The sequence below is a fragment of the Neltuma alba genome, unplaced genomic scaffold (genome assembly GCF_004799145.2).
Source record: "Neltuma alba isolate B1F8T4 unplaced genomic scaffold, ASM479914v2 tig00012912_pilon, whole genome shotgun sequence".
Lineage (NCBI taxonomy): Eukaryota > Viridiplantae > Streptophyta > Magnoliopsida > Fabales > Fabaceae > Neltuma > Neltuma alba.
Genome location: NW_021637281.1, coordinates 204954 through 228453, shown reverse-complemented (window position 1 = coordinate 228453; position 23500 = coordinate 204954). Strand labels below are relative to the sequence as shown.

Sequence of the window (23500 nt, the reverse complement as noted above, 5' to 3'; positions counted from 1 at the left end):
GTGGGTCCTCAATTTCCTGTGAGGAGTGAAGCCTATGTGCGTATCGAGGGAAGTTGATTTTCCTTCCCTATATAAACCCCAACGAAAGACGCGCTCCTCCATTCCTGTCCCAAACCCCACCTTCACTCCTCCCAAGCATCTCTCTCCTTTATCCGTCTTTATCCAATTCGCCATCGCAGCTTCTTCGAAGAAGTTTCTCTGGCTTCGGACGGAAGGAACTTAAAAGCAAAATTTCTCCTTTTTTTTGCTTTCTGGGTATGTTTATTTCTTCACATTTTTTTAATTGTTGTCTCCGATTTGTTCTGTTAGACTCTGGAAATGAAAGCCGGTTCAATGCTCTGGGTTTGTTTTTTCTCCTGTGATTGTTCTCATTTGATTTTGATTGAATGTCCTAGCTTGCTCGATCTTGTGCTTTTGCTTTCTTTTGATCTTTGGCAACATTCAGGTTTGCTGGGCTCATAAATATCAATCAATTGAGAATTGACCATTCTGTGTTCTGAATTAGATGGCATTTTCGTTTGGTCTGGGAGGTCCTGATAGGATGGTTGACCTATCTGGCATCCGTAATGATTCTTTAGTTATGTCATTGTTTACTTGTTATCTAATGTTTTGGTAATTGCATGAAATTTCTTATAGGACACGATGAATGTTCTTGTTTACCTATCTGCTATAAGTATGTCCAATGCTGTAGAATTGGCTAGAGCACTATATGTCTGCCAATAGCCCTAAGATCCTGAGAGCTCTTTAGCTAATTGAAGATATGGGCATCTTTCTTTTACTCTTGGCAGGCGTTTGACAATTAGGTTGTCTACTTAAAATCTAAAAGGCAGTGATACAACGCACCTATTGGGGAAAACACCATAGATATGTAGGAGAACAAAAAAAAAAAAAAAGTTGAGTCTATTAGATATATATGCAACACATCAACTCATTAAAACGTAGAACTTGCAATGAGACGAATGAAGCAACGGTTTTTTATGAGCAACGACTGTGGATTAATGAATAGGAGCAAAAAGACAAATGCTGAAGCTTCTAAGCAAATGAATGATTTAGCAAGCTTCGTTCACAGACAAAAATGAACAGAGGCTCGGTGATTTGGAAGTAAGCTTCACTAATTGGCATATACCAAAATAAAGACAAAGACGATGCAAAAGAAAGATCCAAGCTTTGCTTAACTCACTCACAGACAAAGACAATAAAGAGAAACAGCTCTGAAGGGGAAAAAGAACTCACAGGAGAAGTATGGGGGCTTCATCATGAAGAAAATGAACAAAACGAAGCAAAATGATGCGATTTTAGTATATTGTATTTTGGCATGTTCTGAAACTCACCCAGCAATGCAATGAAATTTAGGGATTGCATTGTACATCAAGACTGACTCTGATAGTCTGATTTTCTTCTTTGTTTCTTATGGAATCGCTTGTTAGTGTCTTATCGCTTGAATGAATTGGACTCTCTTCATTTGTTCACAACTTGTTACAATTCTTGATAGTCAAACATTTGGAAAAGGCGTTCCTTTGATTATGTCTGTAAGAATCTTAAATTTAGGTTTATTTCTCAGAATTAGTAGGCCCTTTCGCTTTTAATGTCATAGTATAAGATGTTTTAGGTGACCCATGTTCTAGCAGTTGCCTGTCGGTATTGATCTAAGATCAGGACTCTTGTTTTGCATCCTTTTAGACACGTGGTTCTTGTAGGGTTGTCAATGGGCTTGGAAGCTTCATAATATTTATTATCCGTGCCTACATGGTAGGTATCATTAATTTCAGATATGTTTCACGACAGTCTCTTAACTCTGTCCATAGAGCAATGATGATGACTTTAATATGGGCTAGCATTTTGCCTTAGATTCATAAATATTCTACTTGGTTTCATCAGTGGTACTAAATGGCAATTGGAAAATATAGTTTTGTTGAAAACTAAGTGGGCCAATGTGCATGGCATGAAACTTGAGGAGTGAGTTGCATTGTTCATGATTTATAATAGTACAGTTTGCTATAGCTTCTATATTCTCTATTGATAGCTTCACTATGGTGACACTGGACTGGTGAAATCTGAATTAAGAGTGGGTTTAATAAGGAGAAATAATTGTGCAGTTTAGAATCAATCTAATCGTCTTCAGCTTGCATTTTATTACTTATAATCGAAATTTCTACCTTCATGTTGTGTACTGATGGTTCTTTATTCCATTCAACCGTAAATATGAACACTGCCCTCGCCTTAAACTAAATTCAATCACATGTAATTAACTTATTGATCTGAATTAATCTATTCTCCATTCCAGGGTTAAAGGAGCACTGTTGGAAAAAGGTGTGAGAATTGTGTCCATGATTCATGGCCTTTGAACACTGCATTTCCCAGGAATGGAAAGGCATTCCAAGTTCCATGATGACAGAGACTGGAAACTACAACGGATGTTTTAATTGCAACATCTGCTTTGACTTTGCTCTTGAACCTGTGGTCACCCTCTGTGGCCACCTCTATTGCTGGCCTTGCATCTACAAGTGGCTTCATGTCCAAAGTGCTTCTATGGCATCTGATGAACACCCACAATGCCCAGTTTGCAGGGCTGATATATGCCCCACCACCTTGGTCCCCCTATATGGCCGGGGTGAAACCCCGGTTCCTTCTGAGCACGACACAAAGGCGTCATGTCACGATATTTTTATACCACCAAGACCACGAGCATTTGGCGCTCAAGCTCTGATGTCAGCATCATCATCTCAAGGTGGCCATCATCAGCATCTTCCTTATCATTATCCTCATCAAAGTCACCAACATTTCAGTTCTCCTCGGTACCAAAGGGAAGGGGATGCCTCATCACAAGTGTTCAATCTCAGTACCACTCTTACACCTCAAGGATTTTACCACCCTGTGGCTGAGATGGTTTATGCCAGAGTGTTTGGCAACCCGGAAAATTTATACGCTTACCCGGATGCTTATCAGCAGATGGGCAGTAACAGCCCGAGACTGAGAAGGCAGGTGATGCAAGCAGATAAGTCATTGAACAGAATCTCAATCTTCCTCTTCTGCTGTTTTGTTCTCTGTCTCATCGTCTTTTGAGCACCCTGGTTGAGATTATTTTGGAGTTTCTAATGTATATTTTGTAAAGATATATTTCTAGCTGTGATAAACATCGTAAATGTACTATCCATGATATAGGTATTTATGCTATCATTTGTTTGATGCATCAGTAATATATAAGTTGATACTATGCAGTATTATTATGGGCTTATCGTTGATACTTTGCTGATATTATTCTTATCAAATATACTTTCACATCAGCAAGAATGTTGAAGCACAGGTATTGGATAGCGCAACATATAACTGCTGGCATGAGAAATAATGGTGTGGCGGATGAAATTGATAAACGTGTTGATTTTTTTTTTTTAAAAAAAAGGTTAATAGCATTTTCAGTCCTTAGAGTTTGATCTCATTTTGATTTTGATTTTTAAAATTTAACCTCATTTTGGTCTGCTTAAATATTTTTTTAATCTTTGGAACAGTATTTTAAAAACAAGGCTTGAAGGATAAAAACCATTTCAAATTTCAGAGACTAAATATAGTATTGATTTATTAAAAAAAAAACTATGAAAGCAGATAAAAAGAGAAAAAAATTATTTGCATTTTAGTAAACATAAGAGGAAGAGGGTATTAACCCATAAATCTTTAAATGGGCTTTGTTTTTTTATACGATACAATTTGAATTTCTCTAATCATTTAATTTTTTTGTCATTTTTATCCCTAATTAATTATATCTCTTTCTCATATCTTTTTTTCACTTGTTCTCTCTTTTTTTTTTTTCCACTCATTGTCTCTTCCATTTACCCTCTTCATAAATAAAGGTGTTTTAGAGAAATACTACATCCGGTTCTAATTATAAAATCTTATTTGTAGACTGTAAATGAAGTCTTATAATTAGGACCAAAAATAGTAAGTTAAAAGCTAGTTGACTAATTTGAGGAGATTAAAGAAAGAAGTTAAGTTAGTTATTGTAATAAATATATGTTGTCTTTTCTAAAATATCCTTGCCAATCGTGCATATTAGTTAAAATTACTATTGTTAGAAGAACTATTTTTAAAAAAAAATACATAAATATGACAAACAAAGTAGATTGAGATCTTATATTTAAGATTGAAATAAAAATCAAATAAAGTCTTATATTAAAACAGGAGGTAGTATATATTATCTTTAACCAATTTTTAAAATTACAGTTATTTCATGCTAATATTTTTAATTGGAGGGAGCGTAAAAACATCCACCTGTTCTTCCAACCCACCAACCAGGACCCAGAGGACGCATGCGATGACTGGAGGATGGGGGATCGGTAGGACCCAGCAATGTTAGATTCAAGGAACCCGGCAAATATTATGACTCCTTTCCGGTCTTAAGTCCGAGTGTTGCTTTTCTTTTCCCAATGCTTCTTTTGGACTAAAGAAAGATTTTGGCAATTATTTGGTCGTTTTCATCTTGGAATATGAGATTGCATTGGACTCGAATTGTGTTTATTTTATCAATTTTATAATAGCAACCATCATCTTGTAATTATTTCTTTGAAATAATTGTGTAATATTTGGTAATATTAATGAATATTGTATGCATGTACGTACGCATACATAATTCATTACCAACAAGTAGGCCATATCTGCTATGTCCATGGAATCTGGCAATAATATGCCTGGTGTTAGTTTGCTATTATATATATTTATATTTATATATGAGCTCTTAGTGTTAGATTTGTTAGGTCCGGGTGTTGCGTTTGTTTTCAATACTTTCAGCTGCTTTTGGACCAAAGGAAAGATTTTAGCAATTTTTGGTCTCATTCAATATTCATCATAAATTATATAGGGTTTGATTTCTTGTTGTTTTTATTTTGTTTTGCATGAATGTAAACATTAGTTTTTCAAGTTTATCATCATTTTAGTTTCAGTCTCTCAAATTTCAAACTATAAGTTTTGGCCTATCAAGTTTCTTTTCATTTACATATAATCTAATAAAAATTTAAACCATTTTGCCTCTCAATGTGCCAAAACTTACAGTTTAAAACTTGAAAGATTAAAATCAGAATGAAGACAAATTTGAGGACTAAAAGTTATAGTAACTTTTTTGTTTATTTGTTAATGGAAATGTAAACAAGCGAAAATTGCAGAGAGACAAGAAGAAAGAAATATAATATTTGTATTGTGGCAATTAAATGTAAAATTATTGTTTTTGAAATACAACTACGTTGTATATGATATTATCAAATATTGTCAGGTTTATTTATAAAATTCAAACTCCTGACCATATTTAAACAAATAAATAAAATTTCTTTCACTGAACCTAATTATTGTCAGCGGCAAGATGGACCTAACTTATTGGCCGTTGATAAACCCGAAAGTGAAAAGGCCCAAACCAAAAAGAATTTAAAAAAGAAACTAAAGCGAAAAGATGATGTTGCTGCCCAGGATCGAACTGGGGACCTTCAGTGTGTAAGACTGACGTGATAACCACTACACCACAGCAACCGGATATGAAGGGGGGCGCGTTCTGAAAACAGTTCAAAGCTAAAATGCAATTCAGCTCAGACTTTATTACCAGAGCCCCAACATAACCTAAGCTTGACTTTAATTAATTGGTATGAAAATGGATATCGTACAATAGTGGATATATTCTTAGGTGATTGAGTTTTTTGTAATGAAGAGTCAACTTAATGATTTTTATAGGGACAACATATAAATGATGCAATTCAATTTGTCTTGATGCAATAGGTAAACACCTAACCCATATGCATAATAGTCAAATCAATGCTTCCACCAGCTTCCCTTTCATTCCATTACCTATCTTCCTTCTCCATACTTCATTTCAGTCCACTTTCATCTTGCTCGGATAGTTATGTGCAAAAATTTATAACTATTTTATCAATACATATCCATAAAACTAAGTTTAAAATTTTTTCTTAATTTCAATGAAATAATTTTGAAATGACTTATAAATAAAAATATAGAAGTACTCTCTCCAACCCTCGTTGCAAGTCAATTCTAACTAATTTATATTTACTAATAAAAAAAGGTTAAAAACATTACATTTTTCATAAAATTCAAGTGATTTTTAATATTATTTTTATTAACTATGATAAACTCAAATATTATATTAATTTTTACTCTCTCCTATTACCCTTATTAACTCTGGGTACATATAAAAAAAATTTAATGTTCTTTTATATCAACGAGTGTCTTATAAAAATGATCAAGAATACTTTCTAATTGACATAAAGATTGTAAGGAGTTTATTTTTAGTGTATCTTTTTTTTTCTGGTTTTTAAAAAAAACATGTCATGTATAATTATTGTGATGAGATTATTCTAAAACTTAATTTCGGCATTAAGAGTGGGTGAGGTGGCGACAAACTGAACAGCATGTGGTAGAGAAAAAACTAATCACATAAATGATCCACCAATTAGAGTCAATGATGGTGCCACACCAAACAAAACTAATTTTTTCCACACCCTTCCACAATAATTAAGGCCAAAACTAAACAAAATTATATTTTGCTACCTATTTAATTAGCTTAACTAATTTTATAATCATGTATGAGATATGTACTGATGCCTTTTATGATACACTCGTATGTTGAAATTTTAAAATGACAAATAAATGTAATTATTATTTTTTCCAGATACAACTAAAAAGAAATAGAGAGAATATTTCTAATGACTAATATTAATACTATATGATATTCACTTAGCTCGGTCCATGCATAATAGCATTATGTCTAGAAGTTTTGGCTTCTTATATTTAATTATTTGAGGAGTCATTTAATGTAATAATGTGACCCATTAATTCCCGCATTATTCTTTCAACCTTCTAAATTATGAAAGTATTAATTAAAGTTCTATAATAAACTAATTCCAACACTTCATTCTTAAATAGAAAATGGACAGTTTTATTTAATTTGAAAGTAAAAGTAACATTAACAATATTGTTATAGTCTATAGATATTGTTAATAATTAATATTTTTGAAATGACATAACATTTGGAAACGAGCATAATATCTTTGTTTAACTTAAGAGTGTTTTTGACATCAAATAAAAAATGAATTGAGTGGTTTACAATGTAAAAAAAAAAAAAACCATAACATATAGTGCGATCACTAGTAATTCTATATAGGATTATCAATTTCATTAAAACGTGTAAAATAATCTAATATATATGCATAAAAAGTAGTCAACTCAAAAAAAGAAACAAAATTCATCAAAATGACTTTTTATATGGATTATATGCTTTTTAACGGAATTTAGAACCAATATTAATTTAAATTCTTTGTAGTTATTTTTCGGGGAGTCAAAGCAGACACAAGGCCACTACTGTTCTTTTGATTCTAATGGTAACGCATGCGATGATGTAAATTAACGACAACACAGTTAAATTAATAATCCATAATATGAGGTCTTGTGTTGATGTATGCAAATAGGAAATTAATTATCTAAATTTTTTGCCAGTCTTCAGCACATGAACTATTAGTATAGTTTCTCTTTTTTGTTCTAAAGTGGCTGCCTAAGTCGCTTATAATTTATAAAAATATGTTACTTTTTTTTTAAGTTTCTGAATAATTGAATTTTAAAAAAAAAAGCTTGATGAAGTGGTATAATTAATTGCCGTACAATTAAAATTATATGAACCTCTTGTCATTATAAATTTTAATTAGAAAATTTAAAAACGATAATATGGTAATATTTATTAACGAAATATTTTTATATGGAACATATATCTTAATATAGTAAGCAACACGCACATAGAAACTATTATTTTGGTCTTTATTCAAAGGTCAAACACGCTGGAGAAAAACTATATCACATGGCCAACTCGAGAAACTTCCTAACCCTGACTAACACAAAAATATCGCGCACCCCTAAATTAAAACAAGTTTGATACATTAAAAATAATTATTCAAAGAACTAGTAAATGTGGGTCGTCTTTTTCTCTCGTGCAATGTGTACGTACGTGTACTGAGAGGGTGTCTGGCATTCTCAAAACTGCAGTTTCAGAAGTACTTTTCTGCAAAATGAGGTAACCTCCTCTATATATTTACTTCGTAATCCGTAAAAGCACTTCTGAAACTATGGTTTAGTTTCTATCCAAACACTCCTGAGTTCCAAAAATAAACTAATTAGCCTGATCTTAAATATAAGAGTTAGTTGACTAATTTAAATATATTAGAAAAATAAATTAAGTTAATTATTTATAATAAATATGTGTTGTCTTTTCCAAAATATCTTTGTTAATCAAGTTTATTAGAAGGACTATCTTAAAAAAATGAATAGATATAATATAAAAATGGATTGGGGTATTATATTTAGGACCAAGATAAAAATCAAATAAAATTTTATATTAAGAAATGGAGATAGTATTTTTTTATGAAAAATAAATTATTCTATTTATAATTTAGACAAATGTATGATTGCATCTGTTGACATGAGGAACATAATAGAAAAATAAAAATTTTAAGCAAATCAAGAGCAAAAAGAAAAAATAATTAACAATTAGAAAACAGCCTCACCATACACGGCACTAGCTAGCTAGAAGTTACCCATCTACCACCGAGGACACTAGGAAGTTGTGGTATTAATATTATATAAGCAGAGTGTGGAATAAGGACCTGTTTGGGCAACGCAAAAAGAAGAGGTAGCTATATATTATACCAAACGTATTCCAAACATGGCTGAAAGATTAACGGAGCTAAAGCTCAACAACACAGCCGCGGCAGCCACTGTGGCCTCCGGCAGTGGCAGCGGCGGCGGCCAGTCTCCAAGGGGACGGTGTGTGGCGCCGTTTCTGTTGAAGACGTATGATTTGGTGGAAGAAGGCGGAGTAGCGGATCAAGGTGAAGAAGAAGAAAGGAAGAGACCATCAATAGTGTCATGGAACGAGGAAGGAGATGGTTTCGTAGTGTGGCGTCCTGCAGAATTCTCAGAGCTCATCTTGCCCAGATACTTCAAACACAATAACTTCTCCAGCTTCATCCGCCAATTAAACACCTATGTACGTCTTTCCAACTATTTTCTAAGTTTAGATTATTCTTTACGTTGGTACCGTGTAATTCATATAGCTGATTGGTATTTTTTCCCCCTTTTTGTTATATTATTTTTTTGTTACAGAATCAAAACATGTCTTGTACTAGATTTGATGAATCACTTCACATAATATGAGAAATACATTTTAAGTGCATATAACTATGATTTGAGCCCTATATTTATTAGAAGTTTGAAAAATGAGTCGAGTTTCAGTGTTTCACAGTTTAGAGTTTTCATATTTTATATTGATTTTGATTTTGAAATATACAACATCTTATATATTTTTATATAGTCTCACATGCTTTAAAAATATAATGGTAAAAATGAGCATTATTATTATTATTATTCTGTTATCATTTTTGCATGGATGATATATTCTGCACTGTAAATAGTTCTGGCAATAATTTTTCTCCAACTAACCATAAAAAAAAAAAAAAATTTCTCCAACTATCAAGAAGACTGGAAGAGAAGGTTTCGCCTTCCCCAGGCCAGTTGCTTCTGCAGGCTCCCGATTTACATATAATTAAGTTTTGATGTGAATGATGAATGATGATTATTTTATTTTCGGGAATGATGAGGATCAATATCTTGAACTTTGGTCAAATATAAAATCGTAGATTAATTTGTCATCTCATAATCTTGTGTGGCAAATTGGATTTAAATATAATTATTTATAGATTTTTATGTTATCTTGATGTAATTGTCAAATGATTTTGCGTAGGGATCAAACAAAATTGTGTTCAAGAAATTTCATCTCTCCATCAATAAATTAAACGTGACTCTTGAATTCATTGACCACCAAAAAGAAAAACGATTCTTTCAATTTTTGCTGCTCAAGGCAATCTGTCTATTGAAATAATTAAAGCAAAGCACATGCACTTGTAAGAGTACTTTTTGACCTTTTTTTAGTTTCAGTGGTTGCTGTGCAATTCTTTTAAGGGTTTTGACAGCTACTGTTCTGTCCCCCATGCGGGAGGATTCTTTTTAAGAAGTTTAAACATGTGGCTGGTGTGATTGGACACATGAGGGATAAAATCTCTAAGATAATTAATAATTCTAAAAAATTGTTGAATTTGTGTAAAAACATTATTTAACACTTAATTTCTTTGCATAGAAAAGACATAATATGTTTCTTATAATTCATGTAAAATCTTACATCAGATTATAGATGCATTATATTAATTTGATGCATTGATTATTTGGGTTTCTTCTTCTCTACTCTTCCAATGCTTAGAAGGAAATGCCTGATTGGCCCACCTTTTTCCAAAACGACACTTTAAAACGATCTTATTGAGATAATGACAGAAAAGGGATCTTCTTGCTTATTAATCTTCAAAAAACTATTATCAGAATCATGACAAATTTTACAAACTGAATTTAATTGTAAGAATCAAAGCTGCATTGTCAATAATAGAGCTACAATCATTAAATCATCTAATTAATCTCATTTTTTTCTCAAATTCTTGTGACCAATTTGGATTTCAGATTCGAGTCATATGCTTATGTTTTAATTGCTGCATATTTATTTTTGTACTATAATATTGGAGTTAAGCATAAGATCATGTAATAGTTTCTTTACATAGATAGTTAGTCATCCCCGTGTATATGGTAGATAAATATATATGAGACAGTTTCTGACGTTTATTTGTGCATTGGTTAATTTAGCTTATATATACTTGTGTGTTTGCGTGTAGATGGTTTATTGCATAGTTGCAAAGTGTTGTTTCTCCATGGTTTGCTTTACATATTTAAAATAGTGTGAAAATTATCATCACTGAGGTTCTTTAGAATCTTAACCCCTTCTTTCATGTTGTAAAGTGTATACACACGTATAATATTCCCTCTAGTGATTTTATTTTAATTTTAAATATGAGACGTCATGTTATTTTATATCTCGTCAAATTTGCAAATTGTGTTCATAAATTATTTTAAATTAATTATATATATGTATTAAGGTGTTTTCTATCAAGGTATCAATTTTCAAAGCAAGTAACAATTGAAATAGATAGTTCTAAGAAAACAGCAAACATTTTTTAAATAATTAATTAATTAAATTAATTTTTATGTGACTTACTTGGAGCTCAAGTTACTTATATTAGTTGATGATTCAGGGGTTTAAGAAAGTGTCATCAAAGAGATGGGAATTCAAGCAGGAGAAATTTCAGAGAGGTCACAAGAAGTTGCTGGCGGAGATAACAAGGAAGAAGTGCGAGCCAAGTGTTTTCCCTCCATACTTGAAATCTTGTTCCGAAGAAAATAATAATGCAGCCATAGATGAGGGAACCAATCATAATGATAGTGATAATAATAACAATAATGAATCATTGCTACAGCAGAACCAAGAGCTGAAGAAGCAGAACCAGCATTTACAATCACAAATTGCCCATTTCAAACAATTACAAAGCAGGTTGTTGCAATGTGTCTCCCAATATATGGGCACCCCACCAAAATTAAGTTACCACTCTCCTTGATTCACATTTATGAACACAAGAGGGTGTGCCCCAAAAATTGCATCTCCTATCACTGCAATGCATATTGATTTCCATGAATTTGAATACTCAATGTCTTTGTATTGTTATTCCTAGTTAGTTCATGAGTATTATATCAAACATGAAGCCACGTGTAAGATATGTCGCACTCCTCTAACCTTTAATATAAGAGCTGCTTAACTACTCCTTTCGATCCACAATAAAGCGTTGGTTATATATTTTTACAAATAAAAAATATTAGTTAAATCATTAAATGTATTTTAAATTGATAAAAATTGTATGTTTATTCTTATTAAATAATGTGATTTTGAAATTTTATCATTTCTTCCCTATATTTAAAAACCACTCTGTTTTTTTTTTTTAATAACAAAAGGTAAGAATAAAAAATCATCATTAACTACTCTGTCTTTGGACCAAAGTTTTTGTCAAGAAGACTTGTTATATTATGGGAGTGTTAGTTTTATTTTTTGAATTGCAAAGAAGAGGGAGTAAAAATTTATTTACCATTACAAATCAGCTTTAAATGCAATAGAATATATATTTTGAAAAAATTATTTGGTTGGTTCTCACAATTTTACTAAATTTAATCAGGTTTTTGTAGTTTTTGGGCCAGATGTCCCTGTTTTCACCACTTTGGGCTAGATATCTCATTGTTTAGGCCCACAAAATTGATATGGTTAATGTGAGAAAGAATTCGATGAGCCTTATTGGCCCAATAAACATCTTGTCCAGGCCCAAGTTTGGTACGCCTATTACTATGATAATCTGAACTCCGAACCCATCAAACTAGGTCGGCCCAATAAAAACCCGATTCAGGCCCATTCTTAAACCCTAAACCCCGGTGAAGGGGGAAAGAACTGTCTCCCATGGCGACCATTTCCGTTTCCAGTCCCGGAGCAGTGTAGTAAACTGTCGAGTGTTGACAACCCTGGCCATGGAATCGAATCTTCTTCGAAGAATCGCGACGCAAAGTACGATTGCGAGCAGATTCTACTACACGAGTAGGACCAGGAAACCCAGTCTCTACAATAAAATCAGTCCGCTTGGGAGCCCCAGCAGCAGCGTGGTACCTGAGCTCGAGGACTGGGTATATAAGGGGAACAAGATAAGAGTCGCCGAGCTTCAGCGCATCGTTCGAGATCTTCGCAAGCGCAGGAGGTTCACCCAAGCCCTAGAGGTCATTAAACTTCTTTCAAAGTCACCGCATAATACTAATTTTTGGCTGATTCCCAAGCATAGCATAAAACGAAGACTATAATGATCAAAGTTTTTGTGATAGATTAATTATTTGGCACTGACTAATTTTGGTTGGTTGTGTTATTAGTTAGGACAACCTTATTTAGGATTCTATTCACTGATAACCCATGTACCAACAGTTAGAGCATTGGGAATTGGTTTCATTTTTTACAAATGTATAAGTATTTGATAACAAATCATTTGTGGTCAATTTTATTTTTTGAAGGAATCATTTAACTTTGAAACCTACAAATTACCAATTCAGTTAAAATAAGCAGGGAAACTGTGGCCATCGTGGTGCTTCAACAATATGGTTATTAAAATGGTACAGAGTTGTGAAATCTGATGAATGAGCAGTTGGGCAGAGTTGCGTAACGTTTGATATAGAGACTCCTATATTGAACATTATATGCGACTAACATGGTTTTATATGAAACCATAGTGTTCAGACTTGTTTAAAATTTTCATTGTTTACTTGTATCTATCCCTTAAATTGTGCTACTTGACGGTGCAGGTATCTGAGTGGATGAATAAGAATGGTGTATGCATATTTTCACCTACTGAACATGCTGTGCATTTGGATCTGATGGGCAAAGTTCATGGATATCCTTCTGCTGAAGGCTATTTTAATAGCTTGAAGGAAGAAGATAAAAATAATAAGACATATGGTGCTCTCTTAAATTGCTACACACGGCAGCACCAAACTGAGAAGGCCCTCTCCCATCTTCAGAAAATGAAGGAGTTGGGCCTCGCTTCATCACCTCTAAGTTACAATGATATCATGTGTCTATACACCAACACCGGTCAGGTTGAGAAGGTCCCTGATGTGCTGATCGAGATGAAAAAGAACAAAGTTTTGCCTGACAATTTCTCCTACAGAATCTGTATCAATGCTTTTGGAGTGAGGTCTGATGTTGATGGAATTGAAAGAACACTAAAAGAGATGGAAAACCAATCTCACATTGTCATGGACTGGAATACTTACACTGTTGTGGCTGATTACTATATAAAAGCAGGACTTACGAGTAAGGCAGTTGATGCCCTAAAGAAAGCAGAGGAGAGGCTAGATAAGAAGGATGGTCTTGGTTACAATTTTCTGATCTCTCTTTATGCTCGTCTTGGAGACAAGACTGAGGTCATCAGATTATGGGAACGGGAGAGGAGTGATTGCAAGAGGTGCTTAAACAGAGATTTCACAACCATGTTAGAATCTCTGGCAAGGCTTGGTGAGCTGGATGAAGCTGAGAAATTATTGAAGGACTGGGAGTCCTCTGGCAATTGTTATGATCCTCGCATCCCAGATGTTGTCATCACTGGATACTTGAAAAAAGGTTTGCACGAGAAAGCGGAAATCATGCTGAAAAGCTTACAAAAGAGGGGGAAGGCGACCAGGTCAAACAGCTGGACTGAAGTGGCAGGTGGATACCTTCGTAAGGGTGAGATGGAGAAAGCATTTGATTGCTTTAAAGCAGCCCTCCAGGCAGAAAATAAAGAATGGAAGCCAAATCCCAGGGTGTACTCGGGGATAATTAGCTGGGTTGGTGATAACGGAAGTGTTGAAGAAGTAGAAGCTTTGGTGGGCTCATTAAGAAATTTTGTCCCGGTAAACAGACGAATGTACCACGCCCTCATCAAGGCTTATGTAAGACATGGAAAAGAAGTAGATGGACTGTTAGATCGTATGAAGGAAGATAACATCGATGAAGATGAAAAAACAAAAGAAATTCTTGATATGAGAAAGCCGTAGACTTCAAAACCTACCTCAATTCTCCAATTGCATTAATCTCTTGCAAACCACCATTGGTGGATTCAATTTGCCTTCGAATTTCAAACAATGTTATTTCAAAGTATCATATTCTCCAATTAACAGTGACCTAGTTCTGGTCCTTGACTGGGTTACAGTTTCTTTCTTCACCATGATTCTGCGCTATTGGAGATTTTCTATATGCATCAATGCATTCTCTGTATCCAGCTCTTTATTGAAAGTTGAACTCACAAAACTTTGAATTAGTAAACGGGAGAGGAGAATAACGTGCTTATCCTCTTTAATTTATTGGGTTTTAGGAGGGAAGTTATGATCTGATAAGCTTGGATTATGGATATTGTCATATTCATTGGATCATTTGTAAGTCAGTTATCTAAATGCAGTAAAGTGTGTCTCGTTATCAGGAGCCGACTTATTACCTTTTCCGTTGAATGTGAAAAGTTTAAAGATATAACCATGTGTTTTGAACGACCGTCACTTCTCCCCGGTAAGATGGAGAGAACTGAGGAGGGAGGAGAAGGAGCAAAGAGAGCGGTAAATAACTGGGAAGTTCACTGAATGCAGAAGTGCCGGGGGGATTGGCTATCAAACTTCCTCTTTGATGGTACGTATATCTTTTATATTTTCATAAGTTTAACTCCCGAAAACCCGAGAACAAGAGGTGAGGCTGTTTTCTGGAATTTGCCTAATTGCTACGAATTTCTGTTTATGTTGTAACCCTTTGATCCAAGTTTATCTTGTAACCGGCCTTTCTTTTGTTTTTGTTTTTGTTGTTTTTTTTTTTGGTGGTTTCACAATAAGCAGATATGAGATAGTTATTGTGTGATAATTTTTGTTTTTGGAGGTCTTCTCGCTATGACATTGTTATAATTATAAAAGATCACATGTTTGAAAGGCATAAATTTATTGTCCATTTACTCAAGTCTTTTCGAGCATAAATATGCATAAAGTCATATTGTTTATTTTGATGCGGGATGCTTCACATAATAATATATAATAACATGAAAAGGGAAGGAGAAATTGTTAGCAATCATAAGCATCATATAATTCAAAAGGTTCATTACACATACTTCAGACAACAATAGAAGGCGAAATACCAAAACTCACACTCAAATCCCTTTTTTGTTCCAAATATGATAAAACCCAAACCACAGTCATTGTCTCACGCAGTTGAGACCAATCACTCTAAAGTAGCACTTAACAGCTTGATTCCAACGATCACATTATTTTGGTGAAAACTCAGGCGTTTCGGGTCTATTTTATCCAATCTGATCAAGAGTGTGCCAGAAGTCTCCCCTTCGTTCCACTCTATAGACTCGTTTTGTAAAAGCGCCGTGATCTGTCCAAAACATAAGAAGTGTGTGATTAATTATGCAATAGTCAATGGCTGTTAGGTATTATAATCATACTATTTATTGATATTTATTTAATAATTTGTGGTTTCAAGCCAAAAAGGGATCAATGCAATGCTCATGCATCTGTCAACAGAAGGCCAAGATTTCAATCTGACACTCCTCAAGCTTCAGAGCACACAGTCCATGCTTGAAATTAAAAAGACTTTGGTTTGAGAGGACATGAAAGAAATTACAACAAGATTAATCAAGAAACTTGAACATCCTACGCTGGTGCTAGACAATATCACACGTAGTACTAAGAAGTAAAGCGACTTTGAAAATCGGAGAACCTTTGATATTCCCCAGTTCTTTCAAGACAAAGGGACTGTGTGTGTAAGTGTTTGAGCTTTTCCGTTGTCTGACTAAACACATGACAGGCAAAGATAAGATTCATACAGGTTCATCTGATTGAGCTTCTCTTTAATCATGCACAGGAAAAAATGGAGCTACGGAGGATGGTCAACCTATATGCAGCCATTAAACTAAAGGAGCAAGGGGAATAAGTTTTTTTTTTTTTTTCAATTTTTTTTAAAGGAAATAGAAAATGCCGCATCAATAATAATTATTAGAAAATGATCCAGATGTCATCTATACAACTTAAATGTTATCTACCATAATACCAAAAACTGTAATAATATTTTAAAATTACATTACACGAACTCAGCTGATCTTACCCGTCTTTTTCTTTTTTGACATTGAGGACCTTGAGAGACATCTTGATTACTTTCATAAATGATAACCTTAAGGTACTCGAATGCTGCCAGAGATAAGCAAATTTTTTCCCCCAAAAAAAATGAAAGAAAATAAATAATTAGAAGATTAAAAAGGACCAGGAGACCACACGAAATCAGTAGACTGCATTCATAATCATAACTCACATGGACCAGATAGTGTAGACAGATGACACTTTAATAGACGTATGGCCTGCCCTGAACTAAATTCATGTAAGTCAAGCACAAGTGCTTGTGACTCTTCATTCCTGCCAATAAATATAGCAAGAGACATAATATAGTAAAAGAAGAATTTTCAGGTCGATCCCCTTAACAATGATAGAAGAGAACATATGAACAGGCAAAGGATATTCTAGAAAAAAAGACACTAACTTAGTTTCAACAATCATTTTACTAGATTCTTCATCTGCTTCGCGCGCTTTTGTGAGATAAACTTGTCCCTGTCATCACCACAGAATACATTATTAAAATGATATATTTTAAGCGACTGTAGTATATTATAGACTCATGTCGGAGATATGATGATAATAACCCAATATATCTTCAACTTAAATAATAGTACGATGAAAATATTAGCCCAAAAAAAAAAATGCTGCGCCTTCCATGTCACGAGGGAACTTTATCCTTTGGCACTGGTCTATGACCTTTTTACCTGATCTAGAAGTTTCTTTGCTTTGTCACGGTCCCCATTCACAAATGCTTCAACAGCCTGACAAGTAAGCAACAAGTCTCCTTAGACTCAAGAAAGGCCCAAAAAATTAGATACAACTGCTTCAGGGTGAGACCCAAAAAAAATCCTATTACAGAAACAAAGAAGGCAACATACTGCTTTATGGTATTCAATCATTGCTCCTCGGTACTCCTTCACAGCTTTACGGAGATTCTGGTAGTCAACCTCATCCTCTGGATCTGGTATACACAGATCATATCTTGTATGAGAAAAATCGAACGCAGGACAAAATCAAGTATCCATATTATGTAACATAAGGAATAACTTATGATAATGGAGTCTGCTTCTTGAAATGAAATAAGCAATTCTTTCAATCACAAGCGGCGGCACACTTCCACAAATTGCCCGCCGTGGGGACAGCATATAAATCACCAATTGGCAATGGAGTCATTCTCAGGCTTGGAAAGGGTTCCGAGTCATGCAATCTTTATATGGCCAAAGAAGGCTTCAAAGATTGCCTTGCATAATTCAAGAAATTCATAAATCGACCACAATATAAAAGTCATGCACAAGCAAGAGGATAATGGATCGAGGAAAAATATTGAACATTTCCTGATGTCTGGATTTTCACTTTTATCGCAAGAGAGACGACAGAATGTAAACTGGCTTCCATATTTAAATTTCTATAAAATAATTGCCATTTAAATTAAAGCAATTGGCATGCCACAGAAAATAAATGCTGTAAACATTAACAGGCATTTTTATTTGGATAGTTGCACATCAAACTCAAGTTGATCGCAATCACTGGCTCGCTTATTCAAGGATATTTTTTGAATCCATAAATGGCATCTTGAGTACTTTCTCAGATAGGAAAAAGGGTTCTACTTTCACATTCTACATATCCTATAATTAATATTTCTGTCACAGTGGCAACCTAATGTCAACACAAATGTGCTTCTACGAAAGTAATGAAGCTAGGGAGTGGCTTTTTAATAACCAAATTTGCAAAAAATAAGTTTTAGAGAAAAGAGGAAAAGACCACGAAGATTGAGGGGAAAATATATATATCACCTATGTTTTCTTGTCGTGAGTAGTTTGTGTCAATCTTGAATTCTTCCAAGGAATCATCAGGAGGTCCATCTACCACTTTTCTGTATGGTGAAAGCTTTTTAGCATCCTTTGTTATTTTTTCAGAAGACTCTTCAGAATGCTCACGAACTTGAAATAAAGAAGTCAAGAGTTCTTGCTGAACCTTCTCTCTCTCATTCCTTTTCCCATGTACTCCTTTGTTTGAAATTCTGCTTCCATTACCAAATAAACAAAGAAAACAAACCAAGACACAAAGTGTTTGATCGACCCATTATAATGAGGCCAACTAAAGCAAAAGAAAAAGTAGATTTTCACTTTTCTTTGACAGTGACCATGACAGTAACAGATGTAGCAGATATTAACAGATGCAACAGAAGAAAGAAAGAAAATGGAAAGCAAGATCATACCCTGGATAATTTACATTTTCTGACTTTCTTTCAAATGAAGGTACTTTAGATTTTGGCTTCCAATCTTTCGACTGTGAAAGCACAGTTGGGTTAAGAAAAGCCCATAGCAATCAAGATGAACATTAGAATTTCAAACACTACACTAGTCACTAAGGAAGTGTTTTCTGCACAAAAGATGAATGTAAAAGATCTTATAAAACATAACACACCAACAAAACAGAAGCCCAAAAAGCTAGGTTTCTTCTTCAGACAATAATCAAGTGCATTAATACAGGCAAACCTAAATTAGATTTCCAAACAGAGAAATAGAGCAGTTATTTATAAACAAGGGAGGAAAAATACATTTCATAGAAGCCTTTCTGCAATCCTTGAAAAGGGTCAGTTTTATAAACCCTCTACTTCCTCTACTTACAAGGTTGCAATGAAAGAAAAATAAAAGCAAAATACAGACAGACTGGCATGTGGTCGACAATAATTATTAATTACACATCATTGTATGGCAGATAATGGCATTAGCTACTTCCATATGCACAAATCATTTGAAACCCAAATGCAAAAAAATGAGATTGACCTTTTCCTTTCATTAGAAAAACCATATTAGAACTTAAACGTTACAACAAATGTACAACAACCATCCAATCAAATATTTAAAGATGCAACATGCTTCTAAGTATACCCTACCTCCAAGGGAAAGTTGTTTCACCTCACTTAACAAACATACAATTAAATCAACTTGATCTAAATATATTTACTTCTTTCAAAATCAAGAACAGAAGTACGCCAACACAAAGATCATAATACATTATATTCAGTAGGCATGCACAAAGAAGTAATTGCAAGTTTGACTTATGCTAAATGCAGTTTTCCCCCCAATAAAATCAAATTAAATTGATAAAGACCCATGCTGAGCATAATCTGTATACTAACAGCAGATACCCTACTAAGGACAATTATGCGAGTCAGATTTCTTCAGCAACTAAGATAAGATCACTTAATCAACTGCATTAGATGATGGCATGCCATATCCACCACCACCCTCATCTCTTTTTTCCTGTCTCCTTGGATTTAAGTTCAGTAACCAAACCAAAATAGACAAATTGACAACTTTTTCATTTAAAATAACACATACTTCAGATTACAGGCAATAACTTCCTGCAGACAGCGGTATGAGAAAAACTTAATAAGCTTCAATTTAAGATAATCCTGATTTTCATACTTACCCTTCTAGAAGATTCGCCAACGACACGTGCTTTTTTGTCAATAGTTAAAATTGATTCATCCATCAACTTATCCATGCTCTGAATGATTTAAAATAAATATAACATCGATATTAGTGGTGTTTCTTAAAGTACAACGAGAATGACATCATATGCAAGATGATAGTTCAAAATTAAAAAATAAAAAGGGAAAGTGAATGCATGAGAGTTCTTACACTTTTGGACATGAGAAAATGAGCCCACGCAACTTAAACTATAAACCATGATTGACATTTGACAATACTTTATGTAACTCATTGTACGAAGAATAAGAAACTTTCAAGTAGGATATGCGTATCCCATAAAAGATAACTAAGCAGAAGAACAAGTAATTATCAAGTTTGGGTGATCTAAACTCTAAACAAGAGAATAGGTATCAACATCAAGTGACAATTACATCAATAATATCAAGTAGTTCAAGAAAAGAAAAGCAAAACGCAGAAGGCAATCTTTATGTACCTTTTTCATATCATACCTGCAATTATCTGCATGTTTGCAAATGAAGCTGATTAGTTTTTACTACCAAGATATTATGATAATATAAGTTCTAAATAATACTTAGAATAAAGGATAATTATTATGCATGTTTTTCTTTTGGGCCATGATATTTTTGTATGCCATATGCATATCAACAGATCACTTGAATGTAAAGTGACAAAGCATGGTTGCCAGGATCAAATAATTTAACTTTTGACATCTGTATGCAATGAACAACTCATCATTCTCGATAAATTGTTGTAAATATAAGAAAATTCATACACCCCCTTCAACTTTGAGCCATTTGCAAAGATCCTCTCGACTTTGAAAAAATGGAAAATGCTTCCCTCAACTATCACCCTTAAGAAACTAAACCCGTTTTGACTATTTTCCCATTATCTTCATTAACTTAAACGCCCCTTAAAATTCTTTCACTTGATGTTTGCAAATCAATTGAATTCTGCCACTTGACCAAAGACAAAGATAAAGGTGGCACTTGTTAGAGCAGAGATGAACAAGAGTGTTTAAATCTTAAAGGGTACTTGCTGGGGGTGAGCTATTTTCAGTTCTCAAAGTTGAGAGTAGTGTGGCGAATGGCTTAAAAAAGAAAGGGAATATTTGTATTTTTACCTTATAAAAATTGATAATACTAACAACTACTATACAATCCAGACTCGCTTATTCAAGTGAAAAAGTCACCCCAAATATCAATTGAAAGGTTAAATGTTAGGGTCATATCAAAATATAAACCATTCAAATATTGTAACAGATCAGTTTACAAGCAATTAAATTTTCAAGGTACCAAAAACTGGAAACCTTGGGTATTAAGCAAGACCTTATTATGACTAACAGACAAGGGAATTCAAAACAAAGGAAGATTAGAAAGAAACATACGGTCAAAATAAAATATTAAATTAAAAATGGTGCTTTTAATAGAGTAAACTGTAAAAAGATGAGGACATTTTCTTAAAAGTTGTTACATAAGCATTCCCAGAAATAAGAAATGCACATAAAATATGAAAAATTATTGAAAGCCAATAAATATTATTTAAAAAAAAAAACGAAGTTACCAGATTAATTGAATTATAAATATTAGTTAAGTAACAATTTGAAATTTCTGTGATCAGAAAGACCTGATGAAACCGGGGTCTATTATATAGAAAAGGTAGAGTGTCCTGTAATGTGTCAATAAGAAAAAGAAAAAGAACATAAGCTTCAATATTAGAGGCAAAATCCTCAAAAGTAATATACCCAGAACTTCCCGTATCTTCTCTCTGTCAAGCCGGAAACCATCTCCAAGCATTTTAAATAAGAAATCTTCCATGTCCTGGTGAAGCTGATCATTGTTTAAAATAGTTGGCTCACACTCATCAGCCCAGCTTTCAGACATTGTCAGCAAATTCGCATCCAACTTTAACGGCTTAGTTGTTCCATGATAATACCTATTTGCTGATGGCATGGATCTTACATAATCCTTACCAAGCCTGCTTGAAACAGTGCCAACTGAAACTGGGCAAAACTTGGGCTTTGGATATCTTTCTTGAAAGGAATTGTGAGAGAAGAGACTATCTGATGATTTTGCATTTGCTTCAACCCCAGCATCTGCATTAGGTGAATTGGTTGTTGACGTTGAGGAGCTCCTCTGCATGTCAAACAATATTTCACCAGCCAGGTCTGCATCCCGATTGGCCTTACAATATGCAGAAGCTATTTCTTCAAGAGAAAACACAGAGCCAAAGGCATCAAGCAAGCTATTTAATGCCTTTTCTTCATCACACTTGAATTCATTTTGACCGCAGGCTTCCATGCCAATTATACTTCAATACCACTTTTGGGATCTACAGGAAGAAAGTGAGTGTTAAGTACTGAAGCAAATATTAGAACGCATTATCCAACAACTGAAAACTTGCAAGGACCATTCTGAAAACATATAGAATAAAACAAAGATGGCATTCTCACTTGTTTGAGACAAAAACTTGATGCATGATGACATCTTGATATACTAGGACCAAAATGAATCAACGTATTTTCTCAGAAAACTATTTAAGCATTTGCATATGTCATTGTGTGTATTTCTAATGCTTGCATACCCGCCAGTTCACTTTATATTTCTAGTTTTCAAAAAGGGGAGAATGAACTGATAGGCGAATGAAAACAATATGCATAAATTTGAAATATGAATAATATCAAATACAAAGGAAATCTAACAGGGTTGTGCAGGTAAATGACTGCAGGTACCAAACAAGCCAAAAAGGACCAGAATCTCGGAACCTCACGGCCATTTTTTCGATGCAAGGAAAATCTAAAAGAATATTTAAAGCCATATCACTCACTTAATGCAAATAAGTCCAAATTAAACATCAGACAGCATCTAAGTGGCATTAGCATTGCAATCAAACACCAAGTATTTAATCGCATTTGAAAGACACACCGATCATTATTCGAGATATTAATTTTTAACGCAAATGGGCGAAGAATATGCACGAATTCACAGAACAGCATTCCGGTGAAATTTTAAGCTGAGAACAGCAGGCCAGCGAAAAAGAAAGAATTTAAGTCAAGAAAGGAAACGTAGTTGCTTTTTCGAGAAACTACGAATGTTCATCGGATGTAAGAAGAAATTTCTTACGCAATCTTCCCAGAATATGAACAAGCAAAGAATCACTGACTCACTCATTAAGAATGAAATGGTGAATGAAGGAGAAGAGTGAAGGATTGTACCTGAGTGCAGAGTGAAATGTGGAGAAGCCCACAACACTCTGCACATGGCGGCCGTTATATAGAAAACGCAAACGAACAGTATCATTACATGGTGGATTTTAGAGGTAAATTAATTAATCAAATATTTTTGTGTCTATTTGAACAAAAAATTGAGAGAATGGGACGAAAAAGATTCTCGGTCTTGGAGACTGTCCAAGTCCAGTGCGGCCTG

At 34.0% G+C, this 23500-nt stretch overlaps 4 protein-coding genes and 1 non-coding gene across 5 annotated transcripts; 3 read left to right on the top strand and 2 right to left on the bottom strand.

Annotated features, from left to right (window-relative positions):
• Positions 1-125: 125 nt before the first annotated feature.
• On the top strand, positions 126-3112 carry LOC114732465 (E3 ubiquitin-protein ligase RMA1H1-like). The gene is made up of 2 exons (XM_028919746.1): positions 126-255; positions 2285-3112. Exon 2 carries the CDS (start codon positions 2335-2337, stop codon positions 3061-3063), a length of 729 nt encoding a protein of 242 aa, XP_028775579.1. The 5' UTR covers positions 126-255; positions 2285-2334; the 3' UTR covers positions 3064-3112.
• A 2323-nt stretch (positions 3113-5435) lies between these two features.
• TRNAV-UAC (transfer RNA valine (anticodon UAC)) lies at positions 5436-5508 on the bottom strand. The gene has a single exon. It is a non-coding gene; the product is annotated as a tRNA-Val (tRNA).
• Positions 5509-8646: 3138 nt separating this feature from the next.
• LOC114732473 (heat stress transcription factor B-2a-like) lies at positions 8647-11525 on the top strand. The gene is made up of 2 exons (XM_028919753.1): positions 8647-9022; positions 11166-11525. The coding sequence occupies exons 1-2, from the start codon at positions 8699-8701 to the stop codon at positions 11523-11525; spliced, it is 684 nt and encodes a 227-aa protein (XP_028775586.1). The 5' UTR covers positions 8647-8698.
• Positions 11526-12411: 886 nt separating this feature from the next.
• Positions 12412-15446, top strand: LOC114732471 (pentatricopeptide repeat-containing protein At4g21705, mitochondrial). The gene is made up of 2 exons (XM_028919750.1): positions 12412-12720; positions 13294-15446. Exons 1-2 carry the CDS (start codon positions 12478-12480, stop codon positions 14524-14526), a joined length of 1476 nt encoding a protein of 491 aa, XP_028775583.1. The 5' UTR covers positions 12412-12477; the 3' UTR covers positions 14527-15446.
• A 278-nt stretch (positions 15447-15724) lies between these two features.
• LOC114732472 (putative nuclear RNA export factor SDE5) lies at positions 15725-23440 on the bottom strand. The gene is made up of 12 exons (XM_028919752.1): positions 23290-23440; positions 21820-22406; positions 20551-20576; positions 20056-20133; positions 18836-18906; positions 18411-18637; positions 17496-17578; positions 17322-17378; positions 17042-17109; positions 16817-16917; positions 16613-16695; positions 15725-15883 (listed from the first exon to the last, which is right to left on the bottom strand). Exons 2-12 carry the CDS (start codon positions 22373-22375, stop codon positions 15725-15727), a joined length of 1509 nt encoding a protein of 502 aa, XP_028775585.1. The 5' UTR covers positions 22376-22406; positions 23290-23440.
• Positions 23441-23500: the final 60 nt, after the last annotated feature.

Coding starts and splice junctions, on each gene's coding strand:
- LOC114732471 (XM_028919750.1), top strand. CDS start 12,478: ATGGAATCGAATCTTCTTCGAAGAATCGCGACGCAAAGTACGATTGCG. Junction 12,721..13,293: donor GGTTCACCCAAGCCCTAGAG/GTCATTAAACTT, acceptor TTGACGGTGCAG/GTATCTGAGTGGATGAATAA.
- LOC114732465 (XM_028919746.1), top strand. CDS start 2,335: ATGGCCTTTGAACACTGCATTTCCCAGGAATGGAAAGGCATTCCAAGT.
- LOC114732473 (XM_028919753.1), top strand. CDS start 8,699: ATGGCTGAAAGATTAACGGAGCTAAAGCTCAACAACACAGCCGCGGCA. Junction 9,023..11,165: donor TCCGCCAATTAAACACCTAT/GTACGTCTTTCC, acceptor TTGATGATTCAG/GGGTTTAAGAAAGTGTCATC.
- LOC114732472 (XM_028919752.1), bottom strand. CDS start 22,375: ATGGAAGCCTGCGGTCAAAATGAATTCAAGTGTGATGAAGAAAAGGCA. Junction 18,907..20,055: donor TTGGCGAATCTTCTAGAAGG/GTAAGTATGAAA, acceptor GTGCTTTCACAG/TCGAAAGATTGGAAGCCAAA. Junction 18,638..18,835: donor GAAAATGTAAATTATCCAGG/GTATGATCTTGC, acceptor TAATGGAAGCAG/AATTTCAAACAAAGGAGTAC.